Genomic DNA, 16,326 nt, shown 5'->3' with positions numbered 1-16,326 from the left:
AGATACAACTGACCCTATAAAAGATAAAAAAAAAGGATTCTGGTAAGGAATTATGTTCTCATTTGTTGCAAGGATTTAATGCCATTCTCTTCTATAAATAATACTGGATGCAAGATTTTCTAAAGGTTATTTGTAAAATCATTATAATTTTTTATAGGGCAATCTTAATTTTTATTTGTTAAGATATTTAATTATTTTATAACATCCCACATTTAGAATTTTTTATGGCATAATATTTTATTATTAACTTTTTATTATGTAGAAATATGGCATTATTTCAGATGCCAAAGAATTACCTGACAGAACTACACTTAGCCGGAGTGGATTAGATGATGTTTATTTATCAATGAAAGCATACATATGCCAACAAATTAATGTAGGTCCTAAATTTTGGGCTATAACTTTTGATATGTGGACAGACAAATATAGACGGCGAAATTATATCACCTTTACTTTTCACGAAATAGATAATAATTTTAATCTTGTATTTTATACATTGGCGACACATCATGTCACCCAAAAACATACCGCTGAAACTATTCTTTCCGAAATAGAAAAAGTTGAAAATGAATTTGATTTAGGGTCCAAGAAAATTCAAATGGTTACGGGTGCAGGACCCAATGTAAAGAAAAGTATTCGTCTAGGAGAATGTGACCATCATTTATGTTTGGGGAGTGGATTACATAATCTAGTGACATTCGATGGAATAAAAAAAGTTAATAAAATAGAAAATCTCATTAAAAAAGTGAGAGAAGTTATAGTTGCCTTAAGATTCAAAATGGCAGATTTTGAAAATATAAACGATATAGAAAATAGAAAATGTTTTGAATCGATATCATATACATCGGATATTTTAGATTTGGATGATAATGATCCTTTTTATGAAGATAGTTTGGGGTTTGATGATGATAGTGAAAATCAAAAATCATATGAGAAAAAACATAAAACCTTAAAATTAAATGTGCCTACACGTTGGCATAGTATTTTAATAATGCTGGAAAGTGTGACTGGCAATAACAAAAATCCTATAAATATTCTATTAAATAGAATGGAGAAACCGGATCTCAAATTATTTAACTCCGATTGGTACTTGGTGCATGAACTTTTAAATTTTCTTAAAACCTTCAAAAAAACTGTTGAATTTTTATCTGTCCAAAAAGGAGTTACTATAAATTTAGCCTTATTATTTCATCGTGAAATTAAAAATCATTTAATTGTAAAAGAATATGATAGTCCGCCCATAGCATCCCTTAAACAAAATACGCTTACTAAATTTGATCATAGATTTCCAATACGATCTTCAGGTAGTATTTTAAAATACATAAATTATTTTTTATTAATTATTTCTCTTTCTTTTATTTTTTTTCCTTAGGTGTTAGAAGCATTTTTGGATCCTCGTTTTCAATCAATAAACATAGGAAATGAAAATTTAAAGGAAAAAATATTCTCCGGTTGAATTTTTATGTCAACACGCTACCTCTCTACGGCCTTACACGGACGAATTAAACGAATGTGAAACGACGGAAGTTGCTTCAAAACTCGATTATCTTAAGTCATTGGCTACGAAACATTCATCTATTCAAAACAATAACCTGGAACAACAACACTATTTAACTAGTTTAGAAAAAGAGTGTTATTCATTATTTTCGCCTTATAATTTGGAGATAAGAGATGTCTTAGATTTTTGGAAGATAAGAGCATTGGATTTTCCTAAACTTTCAATATTAACTAGAAAGGTCCTGTGCGTTCCAGCTACGAGCACACCCAGAGAGCGTGTATTTTCTATAGCTGGGCTCACTCTGAACTCTAAAAGATCATTATTATGTCCTTTAAATCTTAATAAAATAATATTTATTCATGATAATTATAACTTAATAAAATCATTTAATTATAGTTATAAACATAATAAAGTATAAATTATATTTTAAAAGTGTTTCCAATGAATTTATAAATTTAATCAAAAAAATTTAAGTTAGAAAAATATTTGGCGGCGTCTAAATCGATTCGCCACCGCCAGCTGATCATTTTAAAAAAAAGAAACGCCGCCGTCGAAAATGCTGTCGGCGCACATGTCTATATATACCTTGTTTTATATTTATTTTTAGTATCATTTTTAGTTTTAGAATAAATTTATTATAAATAAAAAAACACCACCATTATCTATCACCACCGTTATCTCTTTATAACACTTTTATATTAATGTATACAAAAGTAATCTATTATATTTTATATAAACTAATAAAAATGTATTTCATATTTGTTCCAGGCTTATGTTTTTTATTAAAAATTCTTGTAAAAATATTTTATGACTATATAGACCAAAATCCGGCCGAAGGCCGGACAAAAGCTGGCCAAAGGCCCGCCAAAAATAGGGTCTGGGGAGCGAGGCCCCCAGTAATTTTGTAATTCCCCCCCCTATGAAAATCTTGGCTACGTGTATGTGATGAATGAATCAGATTTCCTATCTTATGAGGTTCTAGCAAGAATATATTATTTTAAATTACAAATACAAATGAATAAAAATTTAGTTAAGATTTTTTATCGTGCACATAAATTAAAATCACTAACCATATACTTCATAAATATATTTTATAAAAATTTTTAGATTAATCCCTCATCTAAATAAATATAAATTTCTGAATCACATCTCATAAGATAGGAAAATTTCTGATTCATTTATCATCAAATAAAGGTAAAATTTATTATTCATCCATCGTTAAATAAAGAAGAAAATTCTGATTACCCGTCATTCTTGACGGGCAATTAACTAATATTTTTGATAAAGAGTTCATAAAAATCCCTAAAATATATGTAAATTTAAAGCAAGGTCACAACAGGCATTTTTTTTTTGTTATTTATGCTAAAAAAATGGATTAATATTTCCTCCATATATACACTTCACAATGGTTTACTTTATTTCCTTGTGCCCAACCATTTCTTGAATCCAGCAATTATCAGAAATTTTTTTGCAAATGATTTAAATAAGGCATATCTATGGTTTGCCCATTTCTTTAAGTTCAAATAAAGTTAGATGAGAAATGAAATAGTTCAGTTATTGAAATTAGAGACCTTCACAGGCCATGATTTATTCATCAGCCTCCTGCTCAGGTCAGCAGTAAAATTAATTTGCAGGCCCATTCCATATTTAATAAAAAAAAATCAAACCCATCATAAGTTTCAAAAATTTTGCCCAAGCCCATATCCAAAAATTTAATTTATTGCTTTAAATCAAAATAAACAATATTTAAGCTATTTAAGGCAATCATTTTGTTTGCAATACTGGGATTTATTATCCCTAGAAGAAAAAAATTGCAATATATTTTTAAGTTAGTCACAGTTTAATAGGCTAAATTTAAATGAAATATTTTTAGGCATTTTATCAAAAACCTATAAAATATATAAATTTTTACCTTGGTATTTGTGATCTCATCAAAAATAAAATAATTGAAATTTAACTTTGAAACCAAATCTCCTTGATTCAGCCCAGATTCATAGACTCTAATGAAAGTTCACACATCAAAAATAAAATAATTGAAGAATTTAAACTTGACTATTCTTTGGATATACTGAAATAAATAGTGTTTACTTTGGTGTTCAGCAACAAATATTTTAAAAATATTATCTAAATAAAATTTGCTGAAATAAGAGTATTTTACCTGCAATGGCAAATTTGATATGGATATTGTGTTGAGTATATTCGTCATATTATAAATCACATGAGAATTGGCTTAAAATTGCTATAGTGATTATCATTGGACAAATATTTTTTAAAAGAACACTATTGGTTAATTTTGATTGACGTTTTTTGTGGATTATTATAATAGATTTTGTATTGAATTTATTTTAATAAAAAAACGTGGAAAAATTTTACCTTACGATATATGAACCCTAAACCTCGAATTGTTAGTAGACATTTATAGTACTGGATTAGATGAGCTATTAGAATAAAATATTTTTAATTTGTATGTATTATAAGTTAATAAAATGAGATTGATAGCTAATTAGTCGCATGAAAAAGTGACAAGTATCTCATAGGCACACACTTTACAACATCTGTCCATTCAATGTCATAAATATCTGTAATTTTTAAGCTCTAATCTGTTGAATATATTTGCACCACTTTATAGTTATTAATTCTATATCATCAAACATTAAAATATTTTACCTTTTTTAGTTGCATTATGCAACATATGGCAAAGGCAACCTATTGGCAAAATTGATTCATTAATTTGATGAAATTTTATCATTATACTTTAATTTTTACCAAAATTAACATTTATGCTCAATTCATTATTGTGATAACATTGGTATTTTCAATATATTTTTTTGCTTTGATAAAATCGTGAAAATGAAATCGAAATAACAGAATAGATAAAAATGAAATTTTCTAATTTTTGAAAATTTTGTGGGATTTCCTCATTAATTTTTATTAGATTGTTATAATATTATTATTTGATTGATATATACGAATATTTTATATAATTTTTTGTTTGATAAAAATACATAACTATATAATATAAAATTAAAAATAATGTGAAAATAAAATAATGCTACTGATGGTTAAATAAATGATTACATTAACGAGTGCATACAGCGCAAGGCATTTCATATCCATTTGGATATTTTCTGCAAGGCAAATTTCCGCATTGACTTTCCACCAAATATAAAGTAGATCCGCCAACTTTAGTATTATCAGGGATATACTCTCCCTCGGGTTCTTCATCCATACATATGTAAGCTGTACGGGCTTGTTTATAATTAGCAGCCATAAGGTATCCATAATATTCACGGGTCCAACCCTCTGGACATCGAGAGTCCCCAGGAATCATTATATTTGTGTTTCTAGTAGCAATGTAGCACACAGAACATAACGCTGTAAGCCCGGATAAGGGGTCACCTGGAATCTTTTCATGATATGGTGGTTGAGGTTGGGATGATGGTATTTCATAAGTTTGATAATCTGCAGCGCTTCTTTCTGCTTGTTTTGAAGAGTTTGGATTCGTTTTAAATGTTGAAGGTTGTAAATCAGGGTCAATCAGATCCTTAACCAAATCTAATAAGCTAGGTTCTCTAATAGTCCTCTCTATTTTGTCTTTATCTTTCAGAGATCTAACTTCTAGGATAGATGTATCGTCTGAGTCTTTGATTTCTTTAGAAATTATTTTTTTTTCTTTTTTTGTTGATTTTTTAACTTTGATTCCAGTTGTTGTCATTTCAATATCGTCGTTTGACGGCATCTTATTACTATTTGAATTGGAAGACGATATCGTTGTCTGGTGAAGAGCATCAGCTTGCCAATTAATTCGGAATGGATGATTTTCTCCTCTACCAAATTTAAAAATGGATCCACAAATTTTTGATTTTGAATCAAATTCATCGCTATATTTATTGTACTGCATTTCCTTTGGCAAACATAGATAATCTCCACCACTACCCGTGTAAAAGAAATGACCGCTTGCAACATAACCTGTTGCAATTAATAATGTTAATTAATATATTCTAATAAATATTCCAAAAAGGTGAATCAAATACCTGTATAAATCAACTCCGCACCAGTATTAGAAGGACACTCTGAGCGACCGTATCTAACATACGTTGTAGAGCCATCTCCGCTAATTTCAGGAATGCTGCAATCACATTTGTCATTCTTCCCAGGCCTACCAGGATTTCCAGATTTACCATTGTCACCATCTTTTCCAGGGGCTCCCCTGTGGCCTAATTTTCCTGGAATTCCCATTAATCCTTTCTCACCTGATTTCCCATCAATACCTGGGGTGCCATCAGTTCCCTAGAAAAGTTGTTAAAAGATTTATTTACGATAGGTTGCCTATATATTATAATTTTAATATATAATATTTGGTATTTCACTTCAAATCAAGCAAAATCTATTCTATTCAACACGATTTCGTCAAAAAATAATCGAAAAAAGATATTCAAATTTTAGCCCTCTATCAATATGCTTTTATGATTGAAAAATTTTAATATATAATTACCTCTTTAAAATAGCCATATTAAAATTGTAAATGATATGTTTCTGATAGAGAATTCCATTTTTTTCTTTTAAATTTTGCACATAAATAGTAATTCTTATATACAACCTCTTAATTTTTTTTTATAGAAATAAATATTTTATTGAAAAATCTCTATTTTTTAAACATTATATATTAAAATTAAAAACCGCATCTCCTTGAGGTCCCCTATCCCCAGACCTGCCATCGGTTCCAGGCACACCATCTTTACCTGGTATACCTTTAGGTCCTTCTGGTCCTTTAGAGCCTTTATCTCCAGACGGACCTGTATTACCGATTCTTCCAGGTTTACCATTTCTGCCCACTGATCCTCTAAATCCTTGTAAGCCCTGTTTAGATTTTATTTTAAAAAATATTTAAATGCCAAGTTTATAAAAATAAATATAATTTTTAGTTCTCCTATTCCATAAAAAAATGAATTTTAAAATAGTGTGCCAAATTTGTTATTTACAAGCTAAGAATATATGACAATGTAGATAGAGAAGGTTATATGCCCTTCCCATATGGTCTCCCATTTTTAGTTCTGAATGCACCGTCCCTTGTCATTTTGTAAGATTATAAATTTTTAATAATATTTTATTTTACGTCATAATATTTCCTTTAAATGATAGTTTCGTATTATCAGAATTTGTCTTATATTATTATTGACCAAATTTTAACATTTAAATCTGAGGATTCCAAAGTATACATTTTCAATTGGGTGATGACAGGCATCCATTCAGAATTAAAACTATTTTGATTGAATAATAATGACTGATCCATAGTGCTGTGATCACCTGTTTTTTCTCCTATTTCTATAATTCTATCGATTTTCATCTTCCCATTAAAATTCCATGTTATGATAACTGGAAAAATCAGGGATTCGAATCGAACCCAAAGAAGAAACCCCGGGTTTTTGAAAAAAAATCTGGTCCCGAACCGAACCTGAACCCCGTTTATAAAATTTTCAAAACCCCGAACCGAACCTGGGAATTTTATTTGCGGGTTTTCAACCCGGTTCAAGTGTATTGTTTAAAATCATATAAGATATTTGTATAATTGTAAATAAAAATATTAATAATTTAATTGAGATTTTAATATTGTCGTGAAGTGTTAATAAATTTTAAACAACTTAACGCCATTTTAAAATTTTTTATTCCCAAAGATTCCTATTATAAAGTGTTAATAAATTTTAAACAATTAAATTCATTTACGCCATTTATTTTTAATTTTTAACTTATTCTCAAAGATTATTAATTAGAGGAAAATGAAAGTGAACAAGTAAAAGTAAAAATTATTATATTGTATATTGTTAATTTAAAGAAATTTGTCTAAATAAAATTTTTAAAATTGATACATGACTATGCTTTGTATTTTTAACTATATTTTGCCTATAAATAAAATAAAAAATTTATCTTTTGTATCAAATCTATGTCTAGTTTTTCAATTATGATTTAAATATAGATTTTTTTATCAATTAAAATATTCTTAAAGCCGAGCTGAACCCGGAATTAAACCCGGGTTTAAAAAATTTCCCTGAACCAAACCCGAACCGAACCCATCTATTTTTTTAAAAAATTTTGCCCGGTTCGCATCCCTGGGAATAACTATTCCAAACACCACGACACTTAGTAGAATAAATTAGCGTTTACTGTTGAGCAAAGGTTTATATATTGTAGAGGAATGGTGGTGCATTAATCAGCTAGCAAAGAGAGAATGAAGAAGCAGATATAATAAAATTGATAGTTCCAATAGTGGCAAGGTATTTTTTAAATAAATAAATAATTAGATTTTAACTTAATATGCCGATTTTCCTTTGATTAGATACTAAAGATTTCCCGAATTTTAATGTAATGAATAAATAGAATCTAGAAATATAATGGTTCTTAGCGAATACTGATGTCGTTACTTCAATACTGCCGGGTATCCGGCCGATACCACCGATATCTGGCACTTATACAAAAATTATTGAAAAAACATATACAATTTCTTATTTTCTTTTCGAGGTTAGTTTTTTTTAAAGGAACCAAATCAGACGGAGAATATCTTTTATAATAAATTTTTTTAGAAACATTATTATATTAAATAAAAAATAAAAATGGTCTAAAAAATTAAGTATTTTTACAATATAAAAATATTTAATAATATTAAATAATATAATTTTTTTTGTGCAAAATTATATCGAAAATTTAGAACACTAACCTTTAGAGAGTTGAATAAACTGGTATCTTCAAAATAATAAAATATATCCAATATCAATACCGTTTGACACCGATGCGTATTCGTGGATCTCTGATATAATTATGATTTGGTCTTCAATTAATATACTTATTGGATTGTATATTGATTATTATGATTGTAAATATATGGTTCAAAGAAGCAGGTGATTTACTCTCCTGACTATATATAAGATGCGCAAAGATATTATAAATAAATATATATAATATATTCAAGGGGTAGGTACATTAAAAAAAATGAATATCTTTTTATATTAATCTTTTTATAAATAATAAAAATAATCATTCCGTCTTTTCTATCTTTTTCAAGGACAGGTTCATTCTTATGACTCTATATCTAAACGGTACGTATTCCAAGGTATACTAAGACGAGTCTTATTCCACAAGGACGCTATATTCTAGAGGGAAAGCACCCATGTCGACGATGCGTCTACCCCCTTTCCAGGCAGACATTTAATTTTCATTAATTTTTTTATGTAAAATTCCTGAATTATGAGTTGATTACTTTTTCTTTTTTTTTACAATTAAAATATTTTATTAAATTTCTTTTTTACATAAAACCTAGTTAAAAAAATATAATTTCTAAATTTATAATTATATAATTAAAAATAAAATTATATAATTGAGTCCCCAAAAAGGAACCCTAATTGTGTCTAAAAATTTCTATTTTAATTTTTTGTCGAATAAAAAGAAATTCTCTGGATTCATTTGTGAAAAGTCGTATTTTATTACCCAGATTTTTTAAAAACATAAATGTTGAAGGCGAATTAGAGGTCACTACTGGAGTGAATATGAAGTTTTTTAAAATTTTGTATTTGTTTGTCTTTTTAATTTCTTCCAGTGTTATTAAATTGAAATTTATGTTTGAAGGGAATGATGAGACACATGCGAAATCCCATATTAGTGATTTACCGATGGCCCAAGGTATAGTTGTCATACTATCAGGTCTTATAAATTAGAAATTTGCCTTTCGCGGTCCATTATTTTTACGGGCTGGGCCGAAAGTTTATAAAAATCTTAAAGGGCATGTTGAGTTTAAAAATTTTTGTCTTTTGTAAATTTTTAACAGAATACAGCAAATTTGATAATCCCAGTTCAAAAACACCATTTGGAAAATTAAGGTTAATATTTGAGACACTTAGCTAAAAGTAAATGTTCACATCTTTTCTATAATATTTAGGAAATGCAGAAATTGATTTCAGATATTTCCTAAATTCTTAAAATTATTCAATAAAATAAAAAATATCATAGTGGCGACTTATAAGAATGTTTAAGGGGTTTGAAATTTTTTTTAAATTTTTAATTAATTGGAAAAAAATATTTAAAAAAACTTGTAATTTTAATTTAGTATAGAAAATCTTACCTTTTTCCATTAAAGTTTTTTTAATTTTTATTTTGCGAATGATATAATATAATATATGTTAATATTTTTTTAAGGTAAAATCTGATTCTTCTTATTTCATTTTCATTTATAATAATCATTATCACCTTTAAATCAAGTTCTTTTGCTTTTTTATTAGCATATTTAGTCGGTGTGGTTTCATCGTAAAAAGTAAATAAGATTTAACACGTGTTAGTCCTGAATGCGATTTTTCCGCAGAACAATAACTTGTAGGGATTGTTATTAGTATTTTAATAAATTTTATATGCTCTAAAAAATCGAAATAATTTCTTTCTTACGCTGCTCATTTAATATGGTTATAACGTCCTTTAAAGAGTTTAATGTACATTCTTCCAACTGAGTAGTGCAGAAACATACCTCTATATGAAATTAGAGGAATCATTTCAAAATCAGCTCCATAGAATACTGAAACATAATTTCCATCAAGATTTTGGATAGTAAATTGCTTTGTATTTAAATGATCTATTACTGGTTTGTTGAAACGATTTTTTATACTTGCTATTGTATAATCTAAGTTGATAATAAATTTGTCTGTATATTCAGTAACTGACCCAAAATGATGGTATGATAATAAATTCTTACCGAATTTTAATAGAGTATTTTTTTTCCTGTCACCTTAAAATGCGCCTATCTATCTCTAAATTTAATTCCTTTGCCTTTAAATTAACTTCTTTCCAAAACATATCGAAACTATCATTTTTGAAAGAGTAATCAAAAACTTTGAATTTCAACATTAAAAACTTCTAATATTGCTTGTATCATTTTAAGAAATATAAAGTTTTCAAAAAGCTTTGTTTGATGTAATAAAAAAACATTAAAAATGACTTTCGCCTAATACTCTCGGATCATCCGCCAATTTAAAATCTCACACTTAAAACTAAGAACTTATATTAGGTAAATAGATTATTTCAATTTAAAAATTGAATCTCAAACTATTATATTTTAGTTCTGATTCTGACTATAGAATTTTGAGAAAGAACCCTCATTGGCCTACATATCTAAATATTAAGAATATTTTTAATAAATATTTCTTATAAACTCCAATATGATTTTATTCTTAATATATAAAATGTCCATCAAAATAATAGATTTCTTAAGGCTAACCGTGGTATACCACATGTTTTTGAATCTCTAATAAATAACGTACAATTAAAATTAACTCCAAAATTGAAGAAATGTTAGATGGTCAAACATGACGCTATTATTAGCGATCATTTAAAAAATATATAAAATAACAGACATTTTAAATAACGAATCTAATATTTCCAGATTTCGAACATTTTTCATATCGAACGAGTGATTTTAAAGCATATCTTTATTTGATGCCTGAGTCTATATTTCCCAGCTAATTGATGTTTTCTTATTATATCCTAACCTATACCAAATTGGAATTTCACAGAAAAGTATCCAAATTTTATCCAAACTGGGTTAAAATGTTTTTGTTACCAATATCTTATATAAAATTGTAAAATTAAAATATAAACAACAAGTTTTTTTATTTCATTTCGATTTTCAAAACCTAGGTTTACCTTATCAAACGCTCAAATATAAATAAATAACCCCCTTTATGATTATATTATTTAATAACTCACCTGCTCTCCAGGAGGTCCAGTTTCTCCCTCTTTGCCAGGTTTACCATCTTTGCCGGGCAAGCCATCTAGACCAGGTTCGCCATGGTTACCATTTGATCCATCTTTACCGGGTGGACCAGGAATTCCAGGTGGACCCGGATATCGAATTGAAAAACCATCTTTGCCTATTTTGTGACCCACAACAAAAAAATATTTTGAATTAGTTAATCTAGAGGGGATTACTTATAAATTAATGTATAACATCTCTGTGTTAATATTAGTAAATTTACAAATTAATATATCATTATAAACTGATACCTGGGTGTCCATCCCTTCCGGGTAATCCATCTAGCCCATTTTTGCCGGGGGAACCCTCAGATCCATCTCTGCCTGCCGGACCTCTATCTCCATTTTCTCCAGGTGGTGCTGGCTCTCCTTCTCTACCTGGTATTCCGTCCCGTCCTGGTAGACCATCTTTACCTGGAATACCATCCCTTCCATTTACCGTTTTACCTGAATCGCCAACTTGGCCCTTAATTATAAAAGTTTAATGTTTATTGATAAATTTAATATTGGTAAAAATAAATAAACATATGAAAGATTCCAGATAATCTAATATAATGGAATAGATTATTCAATATATTTAACTTGATCATTAATAATATTAAAGTAAAAAAGTTGTCTCTCTCACACATCTGGAATTTCTTTATAGTTAGAGAATTACGATATAAAACAGAATATTATTAGATTGCAAATCATATTATACAGGATTTCCAGTTTCACCGGGACGCCCATCTTTGCCAGGTTCACCATTTCTACCGAGTAAACCATCCTTTCCTGGATCACCCGGGGGCCCTATTTTTCCGTCAATTCCAATTAGTCCTGGGGGACCCTTAAAATTATTTCGGTTAAATAATAGCAAGAATAGTGTTAAAATAAAAAATGTTGCCATACTTAAATTTGGAAAATATTCATTGGCTAAAAATATAACATTTTTAGTTTATTTATTAAATAACCCTATTATCTCATTTTTTGAAACCTTATGGTGAAGTTAATGGTGCTAGAAATAGAATGTCCTTGGACAATCTTTAATTTTTTATATTTTTATAATTCAATAACATTTTGTCCTCCTGACATTTTTACATGTCAGTTATTTTTTCAAAAATTAGATTAATTTTAAAAAAAGATTCCCCTTAAATATGTTGTTGTTTCGCAATAAACAAAAGATCTTATGTGATTTTTTTAAATAATAAAATTTCCATAAAATTGGGCACTCAGTGAGGTGGTTATTACGGATATGGTCTCTATTTTGTTTTTAAATTAATTTAGATAGTTTAAGAAACTTCAGAAAAACAATCATTATTTACCAGAATTTTGTATAATTACTTTTGGACCCGGTTTTCCCGGTATGCCATCCTTACCCGAGTCTCCGTCTCTTCCTGGATCGCCATCCTTTCCAGGTAATCCATCTGGGCCGGGATCACCGTCCTTACCTGGATTTCCTGGCAAACCCTTTTATTTTGTAACAACAAAATGATATAACATTAAAATAAGTAAATGTATTCTAAAAAGAATAAAAAAATTAACATTTTCATATTCGCAAATAAATTATTAATTCAGAAAAAATTATCACATCCATCAAATTAATAATTTAAATTTATTTCAATTTTGAAATTTTGACTTGATTGATGAATGATTTTAATGTGTATACTTATAAATTAAATTATTAAAATATAGCCCTAATATGTAATTTTCAGTATAACATAAATGGCCATAGACGTAGACTTGCAACCCGACTTTAAAATTCCATTCAATTGACCGATTTCTCGTAAAATTGGTCCAAATATGTATATTCATGAAATATATCTCGCCGTTTATATATTCAATTGAGAAATCCATAAGAAAATACTTTAAAAATTGTTTTTAGTACTACTCATTCAAATTACTGATATTTTGTATAAATATTTTCTAAAAAAGAACTTACAACTCTTCCTTAGTATAGATGTGTAGGCACTTAATAAAATTACAGTAAGTTTTATCTGGCCAAGTCTTGAATGGCCATAAAGAAATCATTATGTTTACATAAGCCAATTTAAAAAAAATAATAAGTATAGATAAGTCTGATGATTAACTGAGATGTTAATATTAATAGAATTAGTGTATAAATTAGGTGTTTAAATAATTAAAACCACAATCGAAATATGATTTTATATAATGATAATTGACCTGGTATCCTGGACTTCCCGAAGTTCCAGATTTACCATCTATTCCTTTTGAACCTGGCTTACCATCTAAGCCCGAATTACCTTTTGGACCATCTTGTCCTGGATTTCCAGGTTTTCCTTCTGGTCCCTATTTATAATTAGCATAATAAAATTCAATAAGCTAAATGAAGTTCAAAGTTATACAATAATTAGTTATATAAAACTACAAAGATTTAAGAAAAAAATGTAGTAGCGAGATAAAATGAATATATAAATTGGAAATTACTACACCCCACCATCATTTCTTGATTAACCTAATATATTAAAGCTTAATACCCATCTTTTAACATTCATATAAGTATGGTATATTCATCATGATGTCTGCTCTACAATTAAAAGGATAATACTTTAAATTCCGATCATAACATTTTTAAGGTCAAATATTTTTATCCTATTTGACCTTCATAAAGACATTTTTGTCATATATACATTTAATGAAGGTAAGTGGGGTCACATTTCAGTAAATATGATTTCGTATTTAACCCTGTATTGCACGCAATATCAAAAAATATAGTGATACCATCAAACCATATATTTTTTTTTACCCTAACAAAATTTTATCGTTATCTTTTTTTAAGCTATGGTAGAAATTTAATTTAGATAGAAATAATAAGAATTAATTTGTTTGAAATTATTATAAATTCTAACTACCTTTATTTGATATAGACGTTTACAATGAACAGATTTTTTACCCCCCCCCCTGTCCGTCCATCCATTTCTTTTAGAAAATGATTCCTGTCCTTTGACACAAAAATTTTGTTTGGCTCACTCGCCAATGCTTAAAAATTATTTGATGGTTATATGAAATAAAAAACATTATTTTTATTTAATATAAGCCAGTTCTGCTCATTTAGTCAATTCACCTAACCCACGCTCATTGTTTTAAAAATATTTTTAACTCACCTGCCTCCCATTCATTATTTAATTTTTTTTAGCTTGCCACTTGCAGACCTAATTTGATAATTATATATTATTTATTCTTGAAAAATGTAACCTTTATTAATTAAATATTTTTTTCAGCTACATAAAGATTTTTGAAAAAATGGATTTTAAAACGTGTATAAATATGTAAACGTTAATGATTCATAATCGGCTTCACATTTGTGTTGTGAATATACTGTGTTTTATAATTATACTTCTAAATATCTTATAAAATATTTTACTGACAAATTTATGTTAATTTAATACGAGCTATGCAATGCAGGGTTTATTTAATAACCAAAATAATATTATTGGATATAATTCGTATTATATTATATCATATAAACTGGTTCTAAAATGTCTCTCCCAGGGTCTCCATCTTTTCCTGTGATCCCGTCTAGGCCCGGTAAACCGGGTATCCCTGGTTTTCCATCCCTACCTGGTCTTCCATCTGCTCCCGGACCTCCTGGATGACCCTTTTTATAATTGAATTGTTTTATTTTTATAGAAATTATAATTATTATAATAGCAAGGGTTAAAAAAAATTTAGTGTATTATATTGTTTCATTTAGTGAGAAATAAACGTAGTTCTTTCATTTTTTAGATAGACAAGCTCTAAGTTGCCATAAATCCTTAAATAATAAATATATACCTATAAAAATAAGTCACTCACCTAAATGATTTTTACAAAACTCTAAATTAACTTTAATTCTACAATGTAAAACATACAGGTCTTCCATCCTGCCCACTCGGTCCAGGCTTTCCGTCTAATCCTTGTTTCCCAGGCTTTCCAGGTGAACCGTCATAACCATTTTTGCCCGGAATTCCATCTCTACCAGCAGGACCCTTAGGCCCGTGGGGACCTTCTTTGCATACTGGACACATAACTTTTAAATGAATATTGTTTCTCTTTAAATTTTAACATAATAATTTTACAAGTTTTTAATACAATTCTAAAAGATTACCCACTCAAGAGTATTTTACTTAATTGAATATGTTTTGAGAATTAATTTGATGATGTTAAAGAAGAGTAACTTTTTAGAGTTCCTTCAAAGGTATAACAATGTTTATATTATGTTAAAAATTACCTTTATTTATTAATATACCTTTTTTTCTATATTCATAAAGACTCTTGGGGCGATCATAAGTACTTCTTTTATATCTTCTTCTTATATTTAATTTTACGGGAGTGCTTTCACCTAATTCCTCCTAATACAGTCGCAAATACAAAAAATATTAGAATTAGGCAAATTTTTTAAAATTGTAGTCAAATATAGATACAAATACTATTTTATGACGAAGATTCAAGATACTTGGTAAAAATTTCAAAATAATACAACATACAGTATCTTTAAAAATTTATCTAAGATACGATTTACTTTTTTTGAAAATTAACTTTAGATAGACAAAGGATTCAAATACTCTACTTATAAAATATAAACTATATAAATTGAAATACTGTAAATAATTATCAATGGTAATTAAATTAACATAAAAGAAAATAATTTGAAGGCAACTTGCCAAAATTTATTCCTGCTCCCCATATTTCTCATTCCAATATAATTTTATTCACCCCCTCCCCGTATTGGGCAAACTTATCCGAACCCCCACCTTACTTTTTTTCATGTATTAACGTTAGAAAAGCATGGATTCCGGGAAAAATGACGCAAGAAGTATGTATAATGATGTATCAGGAACCCCCTAAAATGGCGCAAATACCTTCTTGATTTTTTAAAATGTTAATTAAGTTTTTATACATTTAAATCTTTAATTTTATTCAATTTTTGGGTTCCATTTTCTATCCTTTTATCTCATATTTTGACCTTTCGATTTTTTCTCATTTCAACTCGATTTTTGAGTAACATTTGAATAAAAATTGAAAAAAATATTTATTTAAAATGTTTAAAAAATTTTTAAAATAGT

The 16,326-nt window shown here is 28.0% G+C and overlaps 1 protein-coding gene across 1 annotated transcript; it reads right to left on the bottom strand.

Annotated features, from left to right (window-relative positions):
* Window positions 1–4,572: 4,572 nt before the first annotated feature.
* Window positions 4,573–15,582, bottom strand: LOC135924602 (collagen alpha-1(XXIII) chain-like). Its single transcript, XM_065459690.1, has 11 exons — window positions 15,510–15,582; window positions 15,133–15,290; window positions 14,751–14,879; window positions 13,445–13,570; window positions 12,605–12,730; window positions 11,985–12,110; window positions 11,537–11,750; window positions 11,240–11,403; window positions 6,179–6,358; window positions 5,533–5,788; window positions 4,573–5,467 (listed from the first exon to the last, which is right to left on the bottom strand). The coding sequence occupies exons 2-11, from the start codon at window positions 15,286–15,288 to the stop codon at window positions 4,578–4,580; spliced, it is 2,367 nt and encodes a 788-aa protein (XP_065315762.1). The 5' UTR covers window positions 15,289–15,290; window positions 15,510–15,582; the 3' UTR covers window positions 4,573–4,577.
* Between the last annotated feature and the right edge of the window lie 744 nt (window positions 15,583–16,326).

The sequence above is a fragment of the Gordionus sp. m RMFG-2023 genome, chromosome 2 (genome assembly GCF_954871325.1).
Source record: "Gordionus sp. m RMFG-2023 chromosome 2, tfGorSpeb1-WG-v2, whole genome shotgun sequence".
In the NCBI taxonomy this organism is placed as follows: Eukaryota; Metazoa; Nematomorpha; class Gordioida; order Chordodea; family Parachordodidae; genus Gordionus; species Gordionus sp. m RMFG-2023.
This window is presented reverse-complemented; position numbering and strand designations above follow the sequence as displayed.